This window comes from Lagenorhynchus albirostris, chromosome 14 (assembly GCF_949774975.1).
Source record: "Lagenorhynchus albirostris chromosome 14, mLagAlb1.1, whole genome shotgun sequence".
Taxonomy (NCBI): domain Eukaryota; kingdom Metazoa; phylum Chordata; class Mammalia; order Artiodactyla; family Delphinidae; genus Lagenorhynchus; species Lagenorhynchus albirostris.
Window position 1 is genome coordinate 79,904,360 of NC_083108.1, and position 26,283 is coordinate 79,930,642.

At 38.7% G+C, this 26,283-nt stretch overlaps 2 protein-coding genes across 4 annotated transcripts in view; one reads left to right on the plus strand and one right to left on the minus strand.

The window, feature by feature from the left end:
- PPTC7 (protein phosphatase targeting COQ7) overlaps positions 1-13,170 on the plus strand; it is a 38,815-nt gene extending 25,645 nt beyond the window's left edge. The window contains exons 3-6 of the mRNA XM_060170791.1: positions 2,986-3,184; positions 6,439-6,562; positions 8,095-8,224; positions 9,319-13,170. Coding sequence (XP_060026774.1) covers positions 2,986-3,184; positions 6,439-6,562; positions 8,095-8,224; positions 9,319-9,377 — 512 coding nt within the window. The 3' untranslated portion in view covers positions 9,378-13,170. The remainder of the gene's footprint in view (positions 1-2,985; positions 3,185-6,438; positions 6,563-8,094; positions 8,225-9,318) is intronic.
- A 1,187-nt stretch (positions 13,171-14,357) lies between these two features.
- The window catches only part of RAD9B (RAD9 checkpoint clamp component B), a 31,805-nt gene continuing 19,879 nt past the window's right edge, over positions 14,358-26,283 (minus strand). For 2 of the 3 annotated variants that reach the window (XM_060120927.1, XM_060120926.1), the window contains 5 exons: positions 24,720-24,826; positions 24,570-24,634; positions 23,892-24,014; positions 22,480-22,717; positions 14,358-14,378 (listed from right to left, as the gene is read on the minus strand). In XM_060120927.1, the coding sequence (XP_059976910.1) occupies positions 14,358-14,378; positions 22,480-22,717; positions 23,892-24,014; positions 24,570-24,634; positions 24,720-24,826 (554 nt within the window). Of the gene's footprint in view, positions 14,379-15,189; positions 15,375-22,479; positions 22,718-23,891; positions 24,015-24,569; positions 24,635-24,719; positions 24,827-26,283 lie in introns of those variants that run through there. The other variant, XM_060120928.1, reaches the window with a different exon arrangement.

A 26,283-nucleotide genomic window follows, 5' to 3' on the forward strand; every position in this document is an offset into this window, starting at 1 on the left:
TTTCTTTCTTTGCTGCACAAAAGGCTTAGTGGTAGTTTACAGAATAAGGGCCAGGTGATAAAAATACTTCCATGTTAGCGTGAGGGATTTGCTCAGGGACCTGTCTGGATTGCTCAGTCGTCAGAACATTCAACACTGTTGTTCTTAGCACTCTTTTCTTCTTTGCCAGTTTGTTCCTCTCCAAACACGTAAGAATGGTGAGCTCTTCTCCCAGTATTAGGCTACCAGGGCCTGAGCCGCTGTACGCATCAGTAATTTGAAGAGGCAGGGGAGTTTACACACTATGAGCCCAGATGATTCTGTAAGGCTGAGCTTCCCTTCGTTGGTGCTGCTTTGCATATTAAAGCTCTGTCTGTCACTCACGAGGACCATTTTGATTCTAACGCAGTGGGTTACTGCCACAAGGGTAGCAAAATGATAGCCTGGATTTGTCAGTGAGTAATAATGAGTCAATGTGAGTCCTTCCTGCAGCACAGTTTTCAAGGCTGTGCTACTCATCTGTCATTTTATTGTTCTCAGTTAAATTAATTCCATCAGCTTTCAGAAGATCTTTTGTGTGGTGATTCTATTAATGACGTAAATGATTGGAGTTTCTGTGCGTTGAGTTAGGAAGGAAGGGTAATTGGTGATTTTAGCTCTAATATAAGCTATGGAGTAGGTTCTCTGACAGCATGGCCAGTTAGTTACAATACCCATGTTTTTCTTTTCTTTGACAATTAATGGGTAGGGACTAGATAGCTTAGCATTAAAGTGTCAAGTTTATACACATGCATATACTGTAGATAACAAGGAAACAGAATTTCTGAACATTACAGTGACACAAATGATTATATTTAAGTGTTTTTAAATTAAGTTACACATTTTCACTAAGGAAAAATTAATAACAAAAATTAAATTACCTATAATCCACTAAGAAAACTGTTAATTTTTTAGTGATTATACTCCCTGACATTTTTTCTTTGCCCATAGAATAATAACAACAGGAATTGAATCTACTGTGTGCTCACAATAGCTTCAGTGAGGTAGATTTGTAGGCATTTTTGTTCCTCATTTTGTTAGGAAGAAACTGAGGCCTAGAGAGAATAAGTGGTTTGCCCACGGTCATGTCATGTGGCTAGAAAATCATAGAGCACTGGGATTTAACACAGCTGGTTCCACAACCTGTTTATTTTGTTTCTTTTTGCCTTTTTTTTTTTTTTTTTATGCGGTACACGGGCCTCTCACTGTTGTGGCCTCTCCTGTTGCGGAGCACAGGCTCCGGACGTGCAGGCTCAGCGGCCATGGCTCATGGGCCCATGGCCGCTGAGCTGAGATTCCCACGGCATGTGGGAATCTTCCCGGACCGGGGCACGAATCCGTGTCCCCTGCATCAGCAGGTGGACTCTCAACCACTGCGCCACCAGGGAAGCCCAATTTTATTATTTTAAATTTATTTATTTAATTTATTTATTTTTGGCTGCATTGGGTCTTCGTTGCTGCACATGGGCTTTCTCTAGTTGCGGCGAGCGGGGGCTACTCTTCGTTGTGGTGTGCGGGCTTCTCTTGTTGTGGAGCATGGGCTCTAGGCACGCGGGTTTCAGTAGTTGTGGCAGGCAGGCTCAGTAATTGTGGCTCACAGGCTGTAGAGCGCAGGCTCAGTAGTTGTGGTGCACGGGCTTAGTTACTCCGCGGCATGTGGGATCTTCCCGGACCAGGGCTTTAACCCGTGTCCCCTGCATTGGCAGGCGGATTCTTAACCACCGTGCCACGAGGGAGGTCCCCAGTCCCTTAATTTTAGATGTTGAGGTTGTTACCAGTTCTTTGTGATCTTATGCAGTGTTTTTGTACTTAAGTCTTGTTTGCATCTCTAATTATTTTCTTATGATAAATCCTCACAGTAGAATTGCTAGATCAAAGGATATGCACATATTTCAGGGCAATATTGTCCTTTAGAAAGGTTATTTAGTTCTACTCTCTTACCACTGTGAAATGAGAGTGACCATGTTTCCTACACTAGTGCAGTGATCATTTTTTAGAAATATATTTACAGACCATTTACATTTATTTCTTGGTAAACTGCTCATTTTTCTATTTTGCCATTTTTCTGGCAAAATAGTCACTTGTTTCACTTAAATTATCTTTCATTTTCAGATATATTTCTCTCACACAATTTTAGTGGCTATCAAATAGCTAACACATTATTTTCTTATGATAAATCCTCACAGTGGAATTGCTAGATCAAAGGATATGCACATATTTCAGGGCATAGGTTGAAATTTTAGCACTTGAAAGCACTTTCACTAATTGTACTATCAGCCTCAGTGTGGGGAAGGTCATGTGAGCTGTGTGCTGCAAAGATACATAGAAGCTTCTGCTTGGAATGTGGTCTCTTCTCTCTGAACAGGTAGTCTCTGTAAAGTGAACAGGTTGATTCCACAAGCTACCTGGGAAAATTGGTCTTGTTACTTCATAGTGAGTCAGTCTTCAGTAAAAGTTCTTCATGACCTCAGCAGATGGAAATTCTGTTTAAAATTGTAGTTATGTGCCTTGTCTTAAATGTTAGTGAATTTCACAGAGAAGGCTTTCTGCCTATGACTAATGAGAAATGTCATGGAAACGTAACATGCTCCTTCTGGCATTTTAAGTATTAAAACTTAATATCTCAACAACATCCTTTTGAGCATTTGAGATAGATTATAGCACTATTGAAATAATGTGGTTAAATACCAGCCATTTTTATTGTTTCCTATCTCTGCAAGTGGAAGAATCCAAGTCATCACTGGCCCACTTAACTATGCGTAGTATAAATCCCGTTTTCTTTCCCCGTCATGTTGATACTCATCAGGTTACTACGGACATTGATATGGAGCCATAACTAAGAAAGGTCCTGTTTAGGCAAAGGAGATTCAAATTATGGCATGTTGCTCTTTGGGGCGATATGATAAAAATGTGTATGCAGAGACAGCCTAGAAAGAGAAAATAAATGGAGATCATTTTTGTTTCTAGGTAGCAGTACTGCCTGCATCGTGGTGCTGGACAGAACTAGCCACCGCTTGCACACAGCAAACCTGGGCGACTCAGGCTTTCTGGTTGTCAGAGGTGGTGAAGTTGTGCACCGATCAGATGAACAGCAGCATTACTTCAACACTCCGTTCCAGCTCTCAATCGCACCCCCTGAAGCCGAGGGAGTCGTCTTGAGTGACAGGTAATCTCCCCATTCTCACCAACAGGTTCCTTCCCATTCCCATTAACTACAGTGTTGGAGATAGGCATTTTCCATTCTCATGTGAGAAAAGAAGGCACACTGAGGACCTTTTAGTCTGACATCGAAAGATACTGTGCTTGAACTTGATATTTCAGCCAAGTTGAATTCTGATAAACACCTGATAATTTGACAAGACTATGAAAATACTATTTCAGGCTTACAGAATATCAGTTTTTCATACCAAGACCACATGGTACATACAGTTGTATTTGTTAAATTGTGCTGGAGAAATGAGTCATTGTTTGTCTGTGCCATTGCCTATACAAGATTTTGCATACGTTATTGGGGAAAAATGCAAACAGACATCTGCTTTATTTATCAGAATAACTTCCTGATTCTCGGGGCCTCCTATAATATGCATCAAATAGAACTTGCAGTCCCTGCAAAACTTGTCAGGCAAAGTTAACTTTCAGGAAATGGACTCAGAGGTGGTCTGATGGTGCTCTTGATGTGTTCTGTTCTTTTTTTCTTCTGATACCTTCTCTCAGTTCATTTTTAAATTGTCAAGAACTTGCCAGGAAAATCAGGACTTTTTTGAATCAACTTTTACAGTTTATCTTTTCTAAGATCAGAGTACAGAGTAACACTAAAACAGTCTCAGATTTCACTGCCTTTAACAGCCTTATAGGGCTTGACACAAACATTGTTGGCAATTCATAAATGTGGTTAAATGGGTAATGAACCTTTTGTAAAAGTAGAAGCATTCTAGCAAGTGCCTATTGTCTCTACTTAATAGTTCTTATTGGGCCAAATCTTAAGTCCAAACTAAGATAAAATGATGATTACTGCCATCTTTTAAACTGGAATGAGCATACTGTATAATTAAGTACAGTATTACCCATCTGAAGTCTATTGCTGACTCCTAGAGAGAGGGAAGCAGTTTTTTACTTTCAGATTAAGGCAGATTACCATAATTGGAAGAAAATTTGATTATAGGCCCTTCTTCAGTTGGCTGTAATGCACATCAATATTAGCCCTGTTGGAGTGGGGAGAACTCAGAACCCCAAGGCGTTCGTAGATGTCAAGTTCAGCTAACAGTTTTTGGAGAACAGTGCTTTGATTTTCCTTTACTTGATCCTTGTTGTTTTGGCTTCTGAGTGCTAGAGCGGCCCTGCTGTACCTCACATGCTATCTTTGGGACAGTCTGGTCAGGACAGCACTTGGCCTGGCCTGCCAGTGAGGTGGAGGTTGCTTCCCCTGGAGCCCAGAGGCAGCATGCTAGCATGTGATTTCAGCTCGTGTTTCAGTGCAGTCAAAAGTTTCCAGCAGCACAGTATGTTCAATCAAAATGGGCAAAACTGCAGCTGGCGGAACACCAAGCTCATGGGTGGGAGTGTTGGGAGAAGAGGACGATCTGTCCAATGGCAGCGAGTCTCTCACAGACAGAATAGCAAAGGACACTCCTGGAGAAAGAAAAACCTCAGCATAAAATAGAACTTCCGTGCCAACCTGGTCATTAATCTAAACTTCTAAAATCTGATTAGTTTCCAAAGACTGAGCAAATGTGAAATGTCTTGTATTGTTTCTCTTTATTCCACGGAAGAAATCGACCTGGTTTCTACCAGTTTTACAGTCTTTTTAAAATTTTCTTATTTTTTGGTCTTTTTTGTTTCCCAGCTGCATGTTATCTCCTTAGTTATTAGTCCCTCTTATCTATAAAATATTGTTTTAAGCTTAACTTACAGATTTCCTTTAGTAGCTGTTCTTACAAAATGTTTACTGTATAACTGTGTAAGCGAAAGCTAATTTGTTCCTTGCCAAAAGCCCGTCACAGAACTTCTAGATGTGCTGCTGCTTTCCTCAGTCAAGAGAAGACAAACTAGAAATTTCCTCAATGGGCTTTGCGTAAATCCCCAGCAGGCATGGGTGGGCTGTTTGTTTTTATGTTTTCTTTTTGCAAATTTTATAACATGTCACTTACACAAGTTTTTTCTTTGTTTTTTTTTGTTTTTAATCAAGCTTAGGGTGCTTTGGTTCTGTCTCCATATTCTGGGTCAGTGTATGAATTTTTTTCCTGGCTCTTGTTCCCTAATTACAAGTGAAGGTAGATTATCAGATATCTCACCTTTTCCTCATCTTGGAGGCTTGGAAGCAGTGGAGCTGGCCTTTGGAAATGGCTGAGAACCAGCCTCTGAGGGGACCATTAACTCTTTGAATATATTTTCTCTTCTTCCCACCTGTGGTTCCCCCCACCCCCCATTCTTATATCTGTTTTCTTATATCTTTTTAAAAGTTTTACACAAAAACATGTAGTGAAAAATCAAGCTTCTGTCCCTACCCCATCCACACATTCTGTCCTCAGAGGCAGCCACTGCCAGATTTATTCTCTGCATATAGAAGCATCTCTTTCTCTCTCTCTCTCTCTCTCTCTCTCTCTCTCTCTCTCTCTCTCTCTCTCTCTCTCACACACACACACAAAGTACCTTCTTCTCTTCATTAACAATATAGTAATGAGTTTTTCCCCAGTTTGGAGGGTCAGTTACTTTGTTTCTTCCATTCATTAGATATTACTTAAAGACCTACTGTGTGCCAGGCACACTAATAAATAAGTAACCTATACATGATGAGCACTTTGTAAACCCTGGGAGACACACAGTCCTTACTCTACCAGAGTAAGTATGACTTAGTAATACTAATTTGGTATTACTAGTAATATACTAGTAATTACTAGTATTATAGTAAGAAATACCATTGCAGGTATTTCGTATAAATTAATTCTTATAGGATTTGCATGCTCTCCTCCATAGTGCTCAGTTATTCCACTATAACACAGCCTCCTGAGAGCCAAATTCAAGCCTGCAGGGAAACTGATGAGTGGAAAGTGAATAAGAGAGGATGGAATTTGGCTCTAAAGAATTAGGAAACAAAGACTCATTTCCACCAGGATTTTAGAGGCATTTTAGTGTCTGACTCAGAAAAGAACCCTTCCGCCTTTTAAACCACATGAGACTAATCATCAAACTCAGTTTTACTTGATAGTTTTAGTTAAGCTTTTGAAATATTTGTATCAGAGTTTTCAGTTAATTTTTTTCAAGGTTAGAAATTTCAGAATGGTGGTTTTTATTATTGACTGCTACTATATATTAGTTTTCCTTAAAGCCTCATTACATTGTAGCATCATTCCCATTGCAAACTTTTAACAGTTATCTCTAAAAGGCTCTGTTAACTTTGTCCCTACACTGTCCTTGTCACAGCCCGGATGCCGCTGATAGCACATCTTTTGATGTCCAGTTAGGAGACATTATCCTGACGGCGACAGATGGACTCTTTGACAACATGCCTGATTATATGATCCTTCAGGAGCTAAAAAAGTTAAAGGTAATTAATTCAAAGGTTGGCCTTTGGAAACAGTGACCCTCTCTGGGCAGCTGATTTTTATTAATTCAATTGCATTATCTCTTTTTGTAGTTTTGGAAAGGACTATTTTGTGAATTTAGGAAAATAAAAATGGTTCTAATCTTTGAAACAGTTGTAGATAGAAATATTCACAGTTGGAGAACTTGAAGGGAAAAGAGGCTTCTCATCCAAGCCTTTATTTAGTAGGGTGGTAAAGGTAGGAAAAGTCCAGATGGGCTGAGTTCTTGTTTGTGTTTTTAATGATATTTTAATGGTGTTAGTTGCTGGTTGTCTTTTTCACTTTTTATTCTCCTAGCAAACTCAGCAGGTGTTCAGGCTGGGAAAGATAGGAAATCATCATACCAGAGCCAGCCAAGGCAGCAGCCAAGGGCAGCAGGCAGCTGGGGGCCTAGATGTGATCTGAGCTGTCATCAGTAAAGAAACTGTTCAGATTTGGCCCATACAGAGAGTGGAAGGAAGTGAAAACCAGTCTGCATATTCTCCTGGCTTTGTAAAGTACTGACTCTGGGGAAAATTAGTCTTTTCTCATGTTTTTACCACTAACCAGTATGACTTTGAGTAAGTTTCTAAACTTTTTAAGCAGTATTTTCCTCACCTGTAAAATGGTGGAGTGGTACAAAAGGCCTGTTTTGTAGGGTTTTGGTAAGGATAAACCAAGACCGTGCATTAGAAACCCTTAGCACTACGCCTTGTCTGTGGGGCCTAGTAAAGGTCAGGCGCTTACACGTGCTGGCACTGTGCTCTGTGTGGTAACAGAATGACAAGCAGAAATGACACATTCCCTGCCCTTATGGAGCTTACATTCTAGTGGAGGAAGACAGATAATACAGAGAAAGAAAGAATAGCTATAATGGTGGTGGTAAATAAGAAGAAGAAAAATAAAGCAAGGTGAAGGAATACAGAATAGAGAGGGATTTTCAGTAGGGCAACTGGCAGCCCTTACTTGGAGAGCACACTGTGCTTGGCCAGGGGGGCATTCCCAAGCAAGGAAGCTTTTGAGGTCATCCCGAAGTGCTATCAAAATCCGCCCATTCAACCCCATCCCATTTTAGCAAGAATGCCTTAAGAATTTCAAGTGGGGAAAAAAAAAACAAATATGAAAATTCAAGGGACTTCCCTGGTGGTCCAGTGGTTAAGACTCCACGCTTCCACCGCACGGGGTGTGGGTTTGATCCCTGGTCAGGGAACCAAGATCCCACATGCCTCATGGCGCGGCCAAAAAAAAAAGAAAGAAAATTCAACCTTCAGGACCCAAGTCCAAAAGGACTTTCTAATTGACGTCTTTATGCAGGCAGCACTGGTGATCTCATTCATTTTAGTTGAGGTATAATGTTTCATTGTCTTCTCTAACTGGAATAAAACTTAAGTGGTGGAAACTATGATTAGATAAATGTTACTGTCTTAAAAAGCGATGCTTGCAAGTGATGTTTACTGTGTGCAGAAATCATGTGAGGCATTATGGTAAAAATAACTCCCTCATGTTTTCATATTAGAATTCAAATTATGAGAGTATACAACAGACGGCAAGAAGCATTGCTGAGCAAGCTCATGAGCTGGCCTATGACCCAAATTATATGTCACCTTTTGCACAGTTTGCATGTGACAATGGATTGAATGTGAGAGGTAAGCATTCCTTAGGAAGGTCATAGGGACTAACTGGGGACATAGAGGATGGGAGCATTCTGGGCTGTGGGTGAGGCAAACTACAGCACTGGAGTGAGACTGCTGAGGTGCCCTCTCTCAGCTGTGAGCCCGTGGGAGCAAGGTGAGCAGGCTGTAACACTGAAGGACAGAGCAAGTGCATGTCATCATGTGTTCCCCACAGAGGTGCCCTTCAGAACTGAATTTAATTGGCTGCAGAGGCAGGTGGAACCTGAAGCCCTTTATTGCTGCCACTGCACTGCTTGGACCTGAGCCCCAAAAGCCTCCGAGCTCTGCCTGGACATTCCTAACAGTTTAAACATTCTGCCCTTCATGAGTCTGACATTTCACTTCTCCCTTCCTCTGGCTTTGTGGGACTCATTGACAGTATTTGCCTGCCAAATTGCCATGGCAGGTTTTGAAGATGGAAGTAATGTTAGACTGTCCTTGCCTAAAGAGTCTTCTATCTACTGAGCGATATGTAACTTTGGGAGCAGGCCAAGTAGCTCAGTCTTGGAGCTCAGATGACATGTTGGTACTAGCATATCAGAACTAGCAGAGTTGGTCAGTTTCTTGCTGGTAGAATCTTATGATATGTAAAGCATTTCTTAGTTGTCCAGGAAATATTCAAATAGAAAAAAGCACATGCCATAGCTGATTGCCAGATTAGAATACAAGACTATTACTAGTTTCAAAACATTGGATATGTTTGTCCAAATTAGGATTGTGGGTATAACATGTAACTTTCTTGTCAGGCAGAATTAATCTTAGCTACATTTTGTCTTTATTATGATTGCTATAAACAGAGGATGTGGTGGTGGCCATTTTAACAGAGCTGTTGTAAAGGAGCAGGGAAGGTTTTTTTTTAAAAGCTTCAATTAAATTACATGTAATTTCTTGGTGCGTTTTAACTATTTATCAAATGGTTTTTTTCCTTTTTTCTGCCAGAGTATATTGACAAACCAAACCTGCCTGAAATACCAGTATTTGTTTCCTAGTACTTATTTATTTAGGCTTACATTTTTTATTGACTTTTCCTTTTAAAATATATAAATACGTTTTCATTTTCATTTTAGGTGGAAAGCCAGATGACATCACTGTCCTTCTCTCAATAGTGGCTGAGTATACAGACTGACTCACCTAGGTGTCAACTCCTGCCTCTCCTTTCATCATCCCAAATTCTCCCCTACCGTGTGTGCTGATCCTGCTGGCAGGACCATGTTTCTTTGCTACTGATCTCAGTGGCCAGTGATGTAAGCCTTTTGTGTGTCTTTTTGAGACCCCATTGAGATCTTTGTTGAGAACCACTACTGTCATTCACTAGCTCATATCTGCCAGCAACATTTGAAGAGAATCAAGATTTGAAGATTGGCCTTCACTTCACATTGTCCTTTCCATGATGGGATGGAGGTTTTCAAAGCCAAAATGTCTATTACTTTTCAAAAACAGTTGAAGTATTGAAAATGAGTAATATTGGTAAAGTGAATTCAAAATTAGAATGTGTTAAAGGGATTTTAAAAGTCTAACACAAATTGTATGTTATGGTACATCTACTAGAAACATACGTTATATATTATCAAAAGATATGTTACACGTGTACTATACAGTCTGTGTTATGATTGGGTGTGGCTTTATGTTTTCATTATAAACTCCTATTTTTCAGGGGCTTATAATCTTGCTCTAAAACGTTGTTCTGGATTACAAAATCTTGATCCGGGGAGCTTTTTTTTGGTTACAAGTTGGAAGAAAAATTCAGTTTAGTTCTATGTATGCAAATGTTTCATGGTTTTTAAAAGATGATTAATTGTGCTCCTGTGATGAAAGTTTCAGCAGTTTATTGGTTACTGCATATCACAGGCTGGTGGCCTGATCTGCAGGGGGGTTTGGGGAGACTCCTTACCAAAAATTTTTAATGGAAATATTATTCAAGGTTATAAATTCCTCAAAGCCTACAAATTTAATGTTACAGCTGAAATTCCTCCCAGCTGTCTGATATGATGCCCCTGTGTGGGAGCTTTAGGCCCATAGGCCTGATGGGTTGAGAATGGAACAGCTCTAACTTTGAATTTTGTTGGCCTTTGATGGTCACGCTATACCCCTTTTCTCACTCTCAGACCTGTTGTTAGTAGCCTTGCTTTCTATAGAGCATGTACCAAATTCAGGGAGTCCATGTGGAAAGAACACTGTGGGCAGTGGCACAAGAGTCCACGAGGAAAACTCCTAGTGATGATATGACATTTGCATTTGCCCTACACAGAAATTTAGGGGTTTCTGAATCAAGCTTAATGTTTACAGTTTCCGAATAGCCATCTTGCAGTGTATAGTTTCCTTATAAAATTACCCCACATTCAGTTTTTCCATTATCTGCAAATTCAAACTTATTTTTAAGGTTTGTGTACAAGTCGACTGCTGTAAAGATATATATTTTTGGGTCAGTTTTTTTCCTTCATTAACTTCGTGGTAGAAAAATATATATACTTAGAAATCCTTAAATTAAAGCCATGTTTTATATATGTCAGGTAACATTGGTGTATAGATGAGAATGCAATTAAACCTAATGAGAATCTACTTGAGAATATAGAAAGTCTCTTTCTCTAAAGGAGATACTTACTCCCTGGTTTATTGCATTAAAACTTATGTTTGAGGTTACCTCAACTTGTTTTAAAAGATTTTGTTTTGTGAATTTGTACTGTATATTTGAGTAACTGTCAAGCTTTTGTTTTATTTAAAAATGTTTAACATGTACCATGTACATGTCATTACTATATTTCAATGCATCATGCTTGTAACAGGCATTTCATTTATAATAAGAATGAGTTATTCATTTGTAAGCCGTTCAGTAATTTATCTACTATTCCTAAATTGGCATAATGTTAGATATCTATTTTGAATCACCTTTAATTACATGTCAGAATGCCTTAACTACCCTAACTTGACAAAACAGAATTCTTTGGTAGAGGAGATGGGGGGTGGGGTGGGGGGTGGAGAGAGACTCTGTTTAAATAATGAGAATCCATCGTGCTGTGATAAAACACAGAAGCGTGAGTGGCAAGTGGCGGGGTATTTATTTTGCACAAACTATTTGCAGTCTCTGTGTATTTAAAAAGTAAAGAAAGTTGCATCCAGAAGGGTTTTGTTGGAAGGAATACATTTACACTTGGGCTGACAACTTCAGTTCTTTTGTTGGGTTTTTAATTATTTCTGGTCAGAGGTATGGAGCCTTATGATCTGGATATATTTTGTATTAATTTTCCAATGCATACATTTAATTCCAGGTAAGAGCAGTGCTGGTCACGTCACTGGCTTTCTCTGCACTCATCTAAACCCATCAAACACAGTCTTCATAAAGGTAGATTGATGGTGGTGTTTTACACAACTCATTTAATCAACTTAGTCTTTTTTGAGAAATGAGCGTTAGAAATTGACAATGTGTTTGTTCCAGGGATGTTGAAAATAGTGGGACAAGAATTGAGTTTCACAGGGGAACTGACTTTGGACCTGGCCTGTAGATTTGGGACACAAAATATTTTCTCTTTTTTTCCCCTGCCCTTTTTGTGTTATGCACTTAATTTTATGACTGTGGGGGTCTGTTGGAGTGCTGCTTAACAAGTAACTTTCCTTCCACTGTCAGTGGTCAGAGGCTGTGTAGTACCCATACTGGAATTTTCCATGTCACAGGACCCAAGTCTTTGTGGGGTGTGCCTGAGATATACCACTTGGTGGGTCTAATTCTGAACTTGATGTGTTAATTGTATTTTAAATCAAGCAGTATAAACACACATATTGATACATTTGCCTCACGTAGTGGACTTTTATAACAAAAGAGAATTTGGATTTCTAATTTACAAATGGCAAATTATTTATCCCTCTCTGGATGCACCAAAGACCAGTAAAGTTTATAGCTTTTCCATCTATATTTATAAAGCAATACTGTATTATAAAAATCAATATTTTTATCACATGCTTGAAATTTTTATTTTGTTCTGTTTTAAAGTGTGCACTCTAAACATATCAGAACCTTATTTCTTCCTGTGAACTTAAGCTGCCTGCGCACAAAAAAGAATTCACCGAATGGATACACAGTAGAGTCCATAGGCTCCTAAAAACTGAAAGAAGAAATGAGGTGGGGAAAACAAGTTACTTGTCCTGAATTACTGTACTGGCTTGACATGGTTGATGGGTACTAAATCACAAAAGAATCCATTCCAGGTGTGCATGTCTGGGAATTGGGCTGTAACTAGATTAGAAACTAGATTTCGAGCTTTGCATGATGGGCGAGTGTCTTATCACATCGGTTGCATTCGTTCTGGATAGAATAGTAGCCTTCAGTACCGCCTTCAGTACCACCAACATACCACATCATGTAACAAGGCAGTAATTGTGGGAATTCACTGAGTCAGTTTTGAGCGTTTTGGAGATTGTAAACAAGATAGGCTAGAACTGTAAATGTTTGTACTTCCGATTAAGTTCATGGTTCCTTGTCACCTTATACCAGCTATCTTTGGTAGAAGCTACAGCATCCAATTTTCCTGGAAACTATCACATTTTTGCATTTAACAAATTTTACAACATCAAAAAACCAAAATCTGCTTATAAAACAAAATGTGAAACAGAAAACATTTGGATTCTATTGTTTAAAAAAATTAAATTCTTTGCAAAATTGAAGTTCAACTAAAAATCGACAGTGTCCATGTCAAAATTTTAACTGTAAGCAGGTAGTTTGTGGCAAAGATGGCTAAATAATGAAGCAAGTCTGAATTTGTGTATACTAATGAGCTGCTTTTTTCTGTTGAGACTATCATTATTTGTCTTACCCAAGAGGCAGTGACCTGAATTGGATGTCTGAAGTATAACTTATGCAGGAATAGTTCTGTAAATACATTTAAATAAACTGTAAAGATATTTAATAAATATAGTATTTATACTAATCTGTGTACTCCTTTTAATTTGAGTAGTAACAAAATAAGACACTGGCCCTTGACATTGATTTTGTTGGTCCCTATCAGGTCCTCATTTCCAAGCCTCTTAGTCTAGCAGTGACTCCATACTTTGTAGCTATCATTTCTGCCTTTTACTAGTTTATTCACTAAGGCTCTTTTTCACCAGCTCATTTACTACATCAGTTTAGCTTCCTCAAAAATTCGTCAAACTGGATTAATAATTGAATGTAACATATAGATGGTTTCCCAGCCGAGAAGCCTTTTGCATCTTCTAAATGGTATGTGAAGTCAAACAAAAATCTGGTGTCATTTAAATTTAGCATTCTGTATCCAAATTCTAAAATCCAAACTATATACAATTTGACAGTGTAACTGTCTTTTACAGACCAGTGCTGCATCTAGGTGATTACTGATGATGATGATGCCTTCACAGCCGAAACTGCCCTGGCCCATTTCAATGAGCGAACCAGAAACTTCATCCTCAGCAAGGAGACCTACAGTTACTCTCGGGTATAAATGTTCTCCGTGTAGTCATCTGCATTTATTAGGAATATGTGAAATTCAGTGTTAGTCATCAGTGTAAGCAAAAGATACATAAATCTTTAGCCTACAATGTGAAATTATGTGGGCATTGCCAGTTTCCAAAAAAAGCTTGATGAAAGCCCAGTTTCATTCACTGAGGAACATTTTGGGATGAACTTGAGTTTTTATTAGGTTATTGTGGGTAGCTATGGCTCATTACCAAGCTACAAGAGCCAAACTCATTCTGGTTTTAGTTTGAACTCTGTTCACAGTTTTAAAGTTTACTAATCCACTCAGCCACCTTTGTCTTATTAATTCCTCACAAAATCTAAAGCACAATTGCTTGCCAATTAACATTTCCTTGTGATGTGATGGTTTCACAGGCTTAACAATTAAGGTGTTACAAAAGTCTAGTTTGTCAGGTTATAATTGACTCTAAACAGGCTTGGGAGAGGGAGAGGCACACATCATAAGATGTTATATAACAATATTTCTGTGCCAGATTTTTTATTCTGTGCAGGTAAGAAGCTAATTCTTAAAGAGGCAAAGAACAGAGACATTCATCTTCCATCTCATTCCCCTCCAAACCCAGGCTTTCTTGGCAGTGGAGGCTGCTGTTCTATATCAGATAATACAGAAATAATTTTTTGGCATCACTTCTTTTCTGCATCACACTGCAAAATTTTAAAGTCATATATTTTTACTTAAAATCTTAACAAAATATAGCAAGCAATAGACCAAAAATGTTATGGTATTACATGCATAACTTTTTACTATGTCTGAAAGCACCAAAACTCAAATGTTTGCAATCAAACACAGAAGATACCTGAACTCTACAAGCCATATTGATGCACTCAAAATGGCTGCTAAAGAAAGTTTAAATACCTTTATAAAACTGGTAAAGAAAATGCTAAAAACTCTAGTGTGAATGTGCGCTGAATTGAAGAATTCTTTTTTATTTTTTTAAATTTTATTTATTTGGCTGTGTTGGGTTTTCATTGCTCCACGCATGCTTTCTCTAGTTGCGGTGAGCAGGGGCTACTCTTCGTTGTGGTGCACGGGCTTCTCATTGCGGTGGCTTCTCTTGTTGCGGAGCATGGCACGCAGGCTTCAGTAGTTGTGACTCATGGGCTCTAGAGTGCAGGCTCAGTAGTTGCGGCACACGGGCTTAGTTGCTCCACAGCATGTGGGATCTTCCCAGACCAGGGCTTGAACCCATGTCCCCTGCATTGACAGGCGGACTCTCAACCACTGCACCACCAGGGAAGTCCCTGAATTGAAGAATTCTAATGAGCTTTTTCCCTGCACAGAAAACTCTTCTCCCTCCCAAGAAGCATAATGGATTTAAAGCAAATTACATTTACTTGACAAGCAGCTATTTCTAGATATGGTTGTTGTATAAGAAGATGTTTAGAAAACTAGCAGCCCATTATCCATTTCAAGGAAGTCCAAGACAATATCTTCATAGGCTTAAGTGTGAAAATGTGTTTGAGGTGCAAGTGAGCCAGTAAATGGGTAGGGGGCCAGCTCAGCCATCATTGTTAGAATGTGGAAAAACTGCCATTATTCACGTCCTCTTCACTGTCACTTGCTGTTGCCAGACTGTGGAAAGGGTGGTTGAAGTGTTCTTGTTGGTCAGAAGAAACTGCTCCAAAGAACATGCGAGAAAACTGGAGGGGAAAAAAGTAACTGTACTGTTTATTCAAAGCAAGTTAGCGCTCATCAAATACCCCTTTTCAGAAGCTCAGCCAAGGTGGTCTCCCTAACTTTAATAGTGATGGTTCATGAAATACCCAAAACCTTCTTGAGTGGCCCAAAACATCCTAAAATAAAACCCTTCCCTGGACTCCAGATGCACACAGTGTGGAATCAGTGGTCTGCTTCTGACTACCCTGCCCGAGCCATTGAAACTAACACCAGGGACTTCCCTGGTGGTCCAGTGGCTAGGACTCCACGCTCCCAGTGTAGGAGGCCCAGGTTCAATCCCTGGTCGGGGAACTGGGTCCCACATGCAGCAAATGCAACTAAAGATCTCGCATCCCGCAACTAAGACCCGGCACAGCCAAATTAGTTAATTAATTAATTTTAAAAAGAAAGAAAGAAACTAACACTAAGGCTGTGGGAGACAGAGATAAAGGGAGACACTGTAGGCCATCCTGCTCGACTCCATCCATCTTCTCCCCTTTCCCTCCTGCTGCGACAGAAGCAGCTACTCCTGACTAGAGCCAGTCCTTCTCTCCCTGTCTCTGACTCCCAGCCCCTCCCATGCCTCTCCTCTACTGGATAAGAATGTCAGCATTTTAAAATAATCAAATGTCTCTCATTAAAATATATAAATAGCCTCATTCCCTTCCTCCCTCCATCCTTACCTCTGCTGTAGAGTTGTCTACACTTGCTTTCTCCATTTTCTCATTCTCCTATTCTTCCGTCTTATCTAAAAAAGCTCCTGACCCTCACACAGAAGCACTTCTCAAGATGGTCACCAAAAATTGCCAGATCCTTAAGCCAATGACCATTTTCAGTCTCCATCCCACTTGATAGTCACTCTGACACTTTCTTCTCAAACCTTCCTCATGCTGCATTCTCCTGGTTGCTCTTAGACTTTTCAGCTGGCTTGCCCTCTTCTACCCAGCCTTTGAATCAGGGTTTCTCAGCCGTAACACTACTGACATTTGAGGCCTGGTGCTTCTTTGTTGTGAGGGCTGTCCTGCTCATGGGAGGGTGTTGAGCAGCATCCCTTGCCTCTGCCCACTAGATGACAGCACCCTCCTTCCTGAATTGTGACATCCAGAATTGTCTCCAGACATTGCCCAACGTCCCCTGGCCCTGGTTAAGAACCACTGCTTTAAATGATGGCAGTACTCTCCCCTGCACCCTCTCCCTAGGAACTTTCTTTCACACTGCTGGCAGAAATTACTACATATGTATATGCCGGGGAGTCTCACAGAATCTGAACTTTGTATATCCTACTACCTATTTGATTTCTGCCACTTAACATGTCCAAAATAGAATGCATGATCTTAGTGAGCATTGAACCTGTTGCTCCAGACCTTGATACCTCCTTTTCCCTTAAGCCCCATAACCAATCCATCACAGAGTCCTGCTGCTTCTACCTCCTCAATTAGCTGTCTACTTTGGCCACTTCTCTGCATTGCTACTGAATCACCATCTCTCAGATGCCACAACTGAACTTCCATTCTTGCCTCACTGCATCCCATTCTGCACATAGTAGCTGCAACTAAAGTTATCTTTCCAAAATTCAACTCTGGCAGCCCTCCCTGTTAAAATCCTTCAAATACTTTAAATGCCACAGTACTTTATATGGCCGTTTACATGGCTGTTTACATCTGGCATGAATCGGCACTCAGCAATTACTCTAGTTTCATTCACCCTGTGCCATTGTTTCACCCTGGCTATCTGCCTGCTAACCACACTGGTCATCCTCCAGTTCCTTAAAACCAGCACACTCCCTCCATCACAGGGGCTTTTGCACATGCCACACATCCACTTAACTCCCCCCTACTACCTTATCCTTTCCAGTTCAGCTCAAACACCAATTTCAAAGAAGACGTTCTGACCTCCTAGATTAGGTCAGTTCATACCTTAAATCCTCTCAAAGCACCTTAAACTTTTCCTTGATTGAACTTACCACAGGTTTTTAAAAATTATCAAATATTTAGTCATGTGACTATTTGTTTAATGTCTGTCTCCCTCCTAGTCTATAATCAAGTTTAGGAATGTTTCTTGTTTATTTTGCATACCATTGTATACCCCACATCTACAACACAAGGCCTTCAACAAATACCTGTGGGAGTTGCATGGTAGGTAACAAGAATGAATAAGTGAATGATCCCTGTTCTTGGCTCATCCTCACACATCAGAAGGTGAAGATGCCCTCTGCATGGGGCAGTTCTGACAGCAGCTGTTGAACCCTTGCTCCAGATGAAACACCCCAAATTAGCTGTGATATAGCCTGTGGTAGGCAGAATGATGGCCTGCCCGCACCCCCAAAGATGTCCACGTCTTAATCCCAGGAGCCTGTGAATATGTTATATCACATGGCAAAAGGGAATTAAGGTAGCAAATGGAATAAAGTTGCTAATCAGTGACCTGGACTATCCAGGTGGGCCCAGTGGACTCACAAGGATGCTTAAATGTGAAAAGCAGGGCTTCCCTGGTTGGCCCAGTGGTTGAGAGTCTGCCTGCCGATGCAGGGGACACGGGTTCGTGCCCCGGTCCGGGAAGATCCCACATGCCACAGAGCGGCTGGGCCTGTGAGCCATGGCCGTTGAGCCTGCGCGTCCGGAGCCTGTGCTGCGCAATGGGAGAGGCCACAACAGTGAGAGGCCCACATACCGAAAAAAAAAAATGTGAAAAGCAGAGAAGAGTCAGCATTAGAGTGAAGCAATGTGAAAAGGACTTGACTGGCCGTTGCTGGTTTTAAAGCTGGAAGGAAACCACAGTCAAAGAATGCAGGTGATCTCAAGAAGATAGGAAAGGCAAGAAAGCAGGTTCTCCCCTAGAGTCTCCACAAAGGAACGCAGCCTTGCCAACACCTTGATTTTAGCTCAGTGAGACCCATTTTGGACTTCTGAACTGTAAGATAATTTGTGTTGTCTTAAGCCACTGAATTTGTGGTAATTTTTTATAGCAGCAATAGGAAACTAATACACTGGCTTTGATTTTAATTGGAGCCATAGTCTCAGTTGCTTCTGAAGAGTCTAGTGTTAACCAAGGTCAAGATCCAAAGGCTGGAATTGACCTAATGATAGCATCTGTGTCTCTTCAATGTATAATATCATGTGCAAATAGCTCTTGATAATGCTTACTGTGCTATATTAAACTAAAAACCTATTAGTTTGCTTTGGACTTTGAGAGCTGCCCTGAATTTGCCACTGACTTAAGGTAAATGTCATTTGCTACCCCTCTTTTCCCTACCTACTCTTTGGCCTTTAAATCTTTCATGGCTGGATGATCAAGCCTTTCCCTGGTATATAACAGTCTTCTAATGGAGAAAGTTTATGAATGGCCATACAACTTGGAATTAGTCCAAATCCTATACGAATTGGGTAAGAAGATAAATTATTATAAAAATTTTAAAATAATATTCATATTCTCTTAAAAATAGAACTACCATACAATCCAGCAATTCCTCTCCTGGCTATTTTTCAGAAAAAAAAACAAAAATGCTAATTCAAAAAGATATCTGCACCCCTATGTTCATTGCAGCCTTATTTATAATAGCCAAGATACAGAAGCAACCTAAGTGTCCACCGATAGAGGAATGGATAAAGAAGATGTGGTGTGTGTACACAGTGGAATATCACTCAGCCACAAAAAAGAATAAAATCTTGCCATTTGCAACAACGTCAATGGACCTAGAAGGTATTATGTTCAGTGAAATAAGTCAGAGAAAGACAAATACAGTGTGATTTCACTTATATACGGAATCTAAAAAGCAAAACAAATGAACAAACGTAACAAAACAAACAGACTCATAGATACAAAAAACAAACAGGTGGTTGCCAGAGGGGAGGGGTGTGGGGGGATGAGTGAAATAGGTGAGGGAGATTAAGAGGTACAAGCTTCCAGTTACAAAATGAGTGATGGGGATGAAATGTACAGCATGGGGAATACAGTCAACAATATTATAATAACTTTGTATGGTGACTTTGGTCTTTGAAAACTGCCCTAAATTTGCTATTGACTTATTGTGATCATTTTGTAATGTATAGAAATATCAAATCATTATGTTCTGTACCTAGAACTAACATAGTGTTGTAGGTCAATAATACTTCAATTAAAAATATAATAATATAGATATTTCCCCCATTTTGGTGCCCCTGAGAGCTGTGTATAACTTATTGAAAATCAACAATGGAAAAATATATTGGTCATTTGAATATTAGAATATAGTAGTACTCCTCTACAACAGTTTAATTTTGAAAATCCCCTTTCCCAAAGTAGAATACTACCATATTATTTATCTTTTTAAATAAGGTGAATTAAAATTGATTTCATTTTGGAATTTTGTGATACTACTTGAGGGATTTTAAAAACTTTCTTAGGCTATCCCAAACCGGGGCTGAAGGTTTGCCAACCACTGGCTATGCACTAGGAATACAGAGATGAGTAAGACTGAGGCCTGCCCTTGATGAGCTCACAATCTACCTAGTGGAGTAACAAGCATATTTATTAAATTATTACATGACATTAAAAATGAATAAAACAAACAAAATGATTTGATTAGAATGAGAAGACTTCAAAAAGAGACATATCACTTGAGCTGGGCTTTGAAGGGTGGGTAGGGGTTTGAACGGTGAAAAAAGGAATACTATCACCCCAGACTGTAGGAGCAATAGTATGAACAAAAGTAGGACACAAAAGCATTTGCTGAATGTTTCCACTAAGATCAGGAACTAAGCAAGCATGCCCACTCTCTCCACTGTTAATGTTGTACTAGAGATTATGTGCTAATACAACTGAACAAAAGAGTCAGTTGGAGAGATTAAAGAAGAAATGAAACTATCTCTATATAAAAATGACGTATAGCATGTCTGGAAACCCTGAGAGAATCAATGATAAAACTAATGGAAACAATAAAATAATTCAGCAGGGTAGTAGGATATAAAATTAACACACAAAAAAACCCAGTAGCCTTCATATACGCAAACAATAGGCAGTCAGAAAACATAATGGTAGAGAAAACTATTTACAATAGCAATATAAAAGGTTACATTACTTAGGAATAAACTTAAATGTGTAAATGTATATGAGAAACATTTTAAGACACTCCTGAGAGACACAAAAGTAGACCTAACAAGTGGAAATATATTGCCTGTGTTTGGATAGAATGACTCAGCATCATAAAGGTGTCTCTTAACATCCCCAAGTTAACAGAAATTTAAGGAAATCCCAATTAAAAAAATACCAACAGACTTTTTCTGGAGCTAGATAAGTTGATATTAAAGTTCAAGTAAAAAATACACATTCAGGAATAGCCAGGAAAAACTGACTAAATCTACAAAGGGGTACTAACTCTACCAGACATTAAAACATACTCTGAAGGGCTGGAACTGGACCTCACAGGAGGAAATGAGAAGATTTTATTAAATACCCTAGGGAGAGTCCCTGAATGCCATTCCAAGGGGTTTAGGTGAAATCCTATGGGCGAAGCAGAATGATCCAAGAGACCATAAAAGCAGGAGAGTGATGTATAACAATAACTAACATTTAATGAGCACTGACCATGTGCCAGCTCCATGTATTAGCCCAATTAATTGTCACAACAATTCAATTGGGTAGCATTATTATTATTCCCATTTTACTAACCGAAAGAAAACTGAAGCAAAGATAAGTAACTTATCCAAGTTACACAGCTAATAAGTGGCAAGACAGAGATTCCAACCCAGAAACTCTAGAGCCAGTGCTCTGGAGTCCTATACCTCATTGTAAATATAAGGTCTCAAAAGAATCTTCTGGTACACTGTGGAGGAAACCAGAGTGGAGGAGAATGGAGGCATGGAGGTCAATCAGAAGGCCCACCGTAGTTCATATAGAAGATGATAATGGTCTAAATTATTTACCCATAATGTAATTTCATTTTTGCAGGAGTTAAGGCAAATAATTCCCTTTAAAAATAGAACTTTCTTTTTAGAATTTAAGTGACATGATAGGAAATTTGAAGAAAAGAGTGCTGTAATGGTACTCATGGAGCTTACAGCTCTAAATGTTACTTTCCCTAGTGAGGAAATTGGCAAACCTAGTGAATTTCAGGGAAGTGAAGCAGCAGGAAAATGTATTCCTGTTGCTGCCTGCGAAAAAGTAAGCACAATATGTGTGGCCAAAAAACAGGGCGAGGAAAATGTTTCTGTATAATGAAAAGACAGATTTCAGTTTTCACTTTATGGCCAAGCTAGTAATTCACGAGAAGAGAAAATTGCCATAAGTGCCAGGCATATAACAGGTATTCAATAAACACTGTGGCATCAAACTGAATAATAAGTGGAGTTTACTATCCAATTTTACTACCCTAAAAGTCTTCATACAGTGTAAGTAGTGACTTTTAGTAACATTATTTCTCCTTAGAGTTATTTCTAACTCTAAGAAACTCATATTTCCAAACCAATAATAATAACAACAGCAAAACAAGCTTGAATAAAACATCAATATAAACATGTAAAACAGGGACTATCATTATTTGATACTTCTAATAAATTATGTTTATCTTCAGTGGATTTCTTAAGGTTTAACACTGTAGCATTTTGTGAAGTTTATCATCCATCTAGTAAAATGTTGGTAACATAATAATGTTCTTAACTGGGACACCACTATGAAGGAATTTGTGATGTTTGTTGTGATGAAGTTTACATTTGTACTACCATGAATAAAGGATTTCCCAACCAAACCTGAAAAATAAAATTAGAAGGACATGTATTTTAGAAAGCAAAGTATATGACTTTAGCATATTATTTGTATTCAAAGATAAGTATGCTGTAAGAAATCATAATTTATTCTTTAAAACAAGTGACTCAAATTTCTATTTGAATATACTTTGTTAGAATTACTCAATGAGCAATTTAACTATTTTGTATTGACATTCTGTAAATCAGCCTTTTCTCCATGTCAGACTGGTTTCACCTCTCCCCTAGCAAAAAATAATAAAATTAATTTCCCGGATATTGGGGGTGGGCTGAGGCAGGGAGATTGCAAAGGGAGACAGATGACGAGAGTTCTTGACTGAGATGCAGTTGTGTCTCAGTGTTTTTCTTTTACCTTCCTGAGATGTGAAGATCCTGGCACTTCCTCCGTGTCACTGACACTGCTTTCTGGTACTTCACTAATGTCTCTGTTCGCTCTTTCCGTTAATGGGCTGCCACGGTTTTCCAATGAAGAGACTTTCGTGCGAGTCTCAGAATAAAGCCTTTTGGGTACTGCTTTTCTTGAGATATACTCTGCGTCCTTGCTGGTTACATTTTTACCAGCCTCTGAATTTGAATGTATCAGCTCTGACCTGAGGTATTAATAGAGATTAAATGAATGAACTGTTTACTTTGAAAGATATATTTTTATATAACTAATGGATCAACGTGGGATGACAATAACACTGGTTTAGGGAATATACTGAAATAACATTGAACTAATTGTTGAAAGTTAAGATTTACATACATGATTATTTAGAAATTCTCTTGACAGATTCAGATTTTTCAGTAAAACAACCCAATGTATATGAGACAATCTTGTGACACGGTAATAGGGCGAAGTTAGAAAAAAAGTCAAATAAATTACAGTATATCTGTATGATAAAATTGTATAGAGTCATTAAAAATCATGTTTCCAAGTTATTATCAACAATACTGGAAAATGTTCACAATATAATATTTTGTGGGAAAAAACAGAATACAAAACTACATATGCTATATGACCCAATCTTGTTTTAAAATGCAACTGTATGCAAAATTAAAAGTCTGAAAGAAAACACAGTGTGCCAAATATTAACAGTGGCTATCACTAGATGGTAAAATTGTCGGTGTTTTTTAATTTATTCTTTATACTTTCCTGCATTTTCCAAATTTCCCATAGTAAGTTTATGTTACTTTTACAATGAAGCACCTTCCACCAAAAAAAAAGTTATTAAGAGACAAAAGGGGGAACTCCCTGGTGGTCCAGCAGTTAGGATCCGGTGCTTTCACTGCCGTGGCCCAGGTTCAATCCCTGGTCGGGGAACTGAGATCCCTCAAGCCACGCAGCGCAGCTGAAATTAAAAAAAAAAAAAAAAGAGAGAGAGAGACAAAAGGAAGAAAAGAAAGAAAAGCAATGGCTGTTTCTCTCTCTAAGAAAGAGAGTTCTGGGTAGTGAATACAAACTTTCCTGTGAACCTTAACACTATATCACTCCTAAAAAACAACTACTGAAAATGGAAATGAGTTTTAGGTAACGACAAAGATAAACCAGGCAGTCCTGTTAAATTGTGATCATAAGAGAAAAAGCAAATATCTAGTGAAAGATGGGTGATATTTCTCTGTTACAGTTAGGTCTTCCTGGAGCTTTCCTGATTCAGTTAAAATTTCTGATCTTCTAATGTTTTCATCCTCAATTGTTTCCTAAATGAATTGCATTGAATTATTTCAGAATAAGACTGCAATAGCTTTATCCCAACCAATAAAGACATTAAAACATGGCCTTACCTTTTTCGTTTTTGTGAAAGACACAGTGATTGTGGAGAAGATGCTCTACTTGGCTCATCAGCTAATGTAGCCAAAATAAAGTTGGCTTCCAATAACATATCATCAATACTTAAAGCCATGGGTCTAAAAAAGGCAAAGTAAGAGCAAACATCACACTCATCACACTCACACTCATTTTCTGATGGACATTGGGAAAACATTTAAAAATGATAATTTTGGAGTAAAAAGAAACAGTAAAAGTCTTGTCTTTTCACAAATCGAGACAGTCCTAAGAACTAAAAGTGTCCTTAGAAATCATCACATCCAATTTCATAAAACACATTCATCCTAGCCCAATCTCTCTGAAATTTTAGTTCTGAAATATCATATAAAGTACCGTAGCTTCATAGAGATTTAACTTGTTTAAGCCATGTATAATTTTCTAATTTGGCAATTTATTCAGTATGTCAAGTTTATAAATGTTTTTACTCTTCAGAATAATATATCTTTCTAAATCAAGTTACCAATAAAAAGAACTCTAGGTTATGACATCTTTCAAAATTTTAGTTTGATAAGTGTTGCTAGTAAAGTTAAGGAATTCCTGAGGTGTGAATTAATTTCAAAGTGAACCAAAGGGTTTTATTATTAATGTATGACAAAAGAAAAAGAAACAAACTCAGAAATTTCCCAAGGACCTACTTCCCAGGAAAATCAAAATGAATGGCTATAGGAGCATGTGTAGCTTCTGAAAATGTCAGCATTCCCTGAAAGGAAAAAAAGGGGAAAAATGTGAAATCTTTATTAAAAATTGCCATTGATAATTCTAATTGGACACAAATTTTGGTTTACCTTCAGTTCTTTGAAGCAAAATGTTATTTCAGTGTTGACTCCAATTTGATAGAAGTCAAACTCATCTGGCCCAACAAACATCTCACTGTATACAGAATTGGTCAAATCTGCTCAATGTTATAGGAAAGTAAAGAATAAAATTATTTCCAGTGGTATTTGTTAAATTTTGAAAAGAAAATAAAGCATAAGTGATAAGTTAAAAATAGCCACAAATTCTCTGACATTCCTTCATTGAGAGGTGGGGTCTATGTCTATGTCCCCTCCCCTTGAATCTGGGGTGAGTGGGCTCTTCGTCTGCTCTCACCAATAGGATATGGTGGAGTGACCTGGTGCTAGTTTCTGGTATGGGCCCAGGCCTTAAGAGACTGGCAGCCTCCACTTCTTCAATCCCACAAGCCACACAGGGCAGCCAAAAAAAAAAAGTAAAAATCAACTTAGAATGGGAGAAAATATTTGAAATCATATATATGAAAAGGGGAGAAAAATAAAAAGACAAATAACTCAAGTGAAAAATAAGGGATGTGAACAGACATTTCTCCAAAGAAGATATACAAATAAGCAATAAGAACACAAAAAAAGATACTCAACATCATTAGTTGCTAGAGAAATGAAAACCAAAACCACAATAAGACAACACTTCACACCCACTAGGATGGCTATCGTCCAAAAGACAGACAATAACAGAGGTGTTGAATTTTTTTCCCCCCAGAGGTGTTGAATTTTGTTCTCTAATATTTTATTAAACTTTTATGTGCATTTTTTAAAATGAAAATATGATGATACTATGCATACCATTTTATAATCTATTCAATAATGTATCCTGACTATTTTTCCATGTCAATAAGTACATTTTCCTAATTATTTATGTGTTGGTGTTTTGTGTTTTCCACTACAAAACTAACTTCAATAAACATCTTTGACATACACACCCAGAGAGAAAGAAATGTATATATACACAAACACAAGACTTCTTTTTTTTTTTTTTGGCCACGCCACATGGCTTGCAGGATCTCAGTTTCCCGACCAGGGCTTGGACCCAGGCCACAGCAGCGAAAGCACCGGACCCTAACCATTAGGCCACCAGGGAACTCCCAAGACTACTTTTAATAGCTTCATAGTATTTCATTAGACCAATCTCGGGCTTGGACCCAGAGCTTGGACCCAGGCCACAGCAGCGAAAGCACCGGACCCTAACCATTAGGCCACCAGGGAACTCCCAAGACTACTTTTAATAGCTTCATAGTATTTCACTAGACCAATCTCCTGTTGTCAGATCTAAGGTATATAGAAAGAGATGAACCAAACTATTGAGTACTTGTCTCTAGACAGTGGGATTTCAGGTGACTTTATTAGTGCTTTTTATGTGTTTTTAATTTTCTTCAATGAACATGAATTATGTAAGTGTAAGAACAAAGGAGAAATGGTATATATATTTTAAAAGGACCAAACAATACCTTACAAATACCTTCATCTCAGTCAAGAAGGCTCATGTCATGACTTGTGTTTGCTGGGGGCGGCGGGGTGGGGGGGTGTCACTGGATTGGGAGATTGGGACTAGAAGATG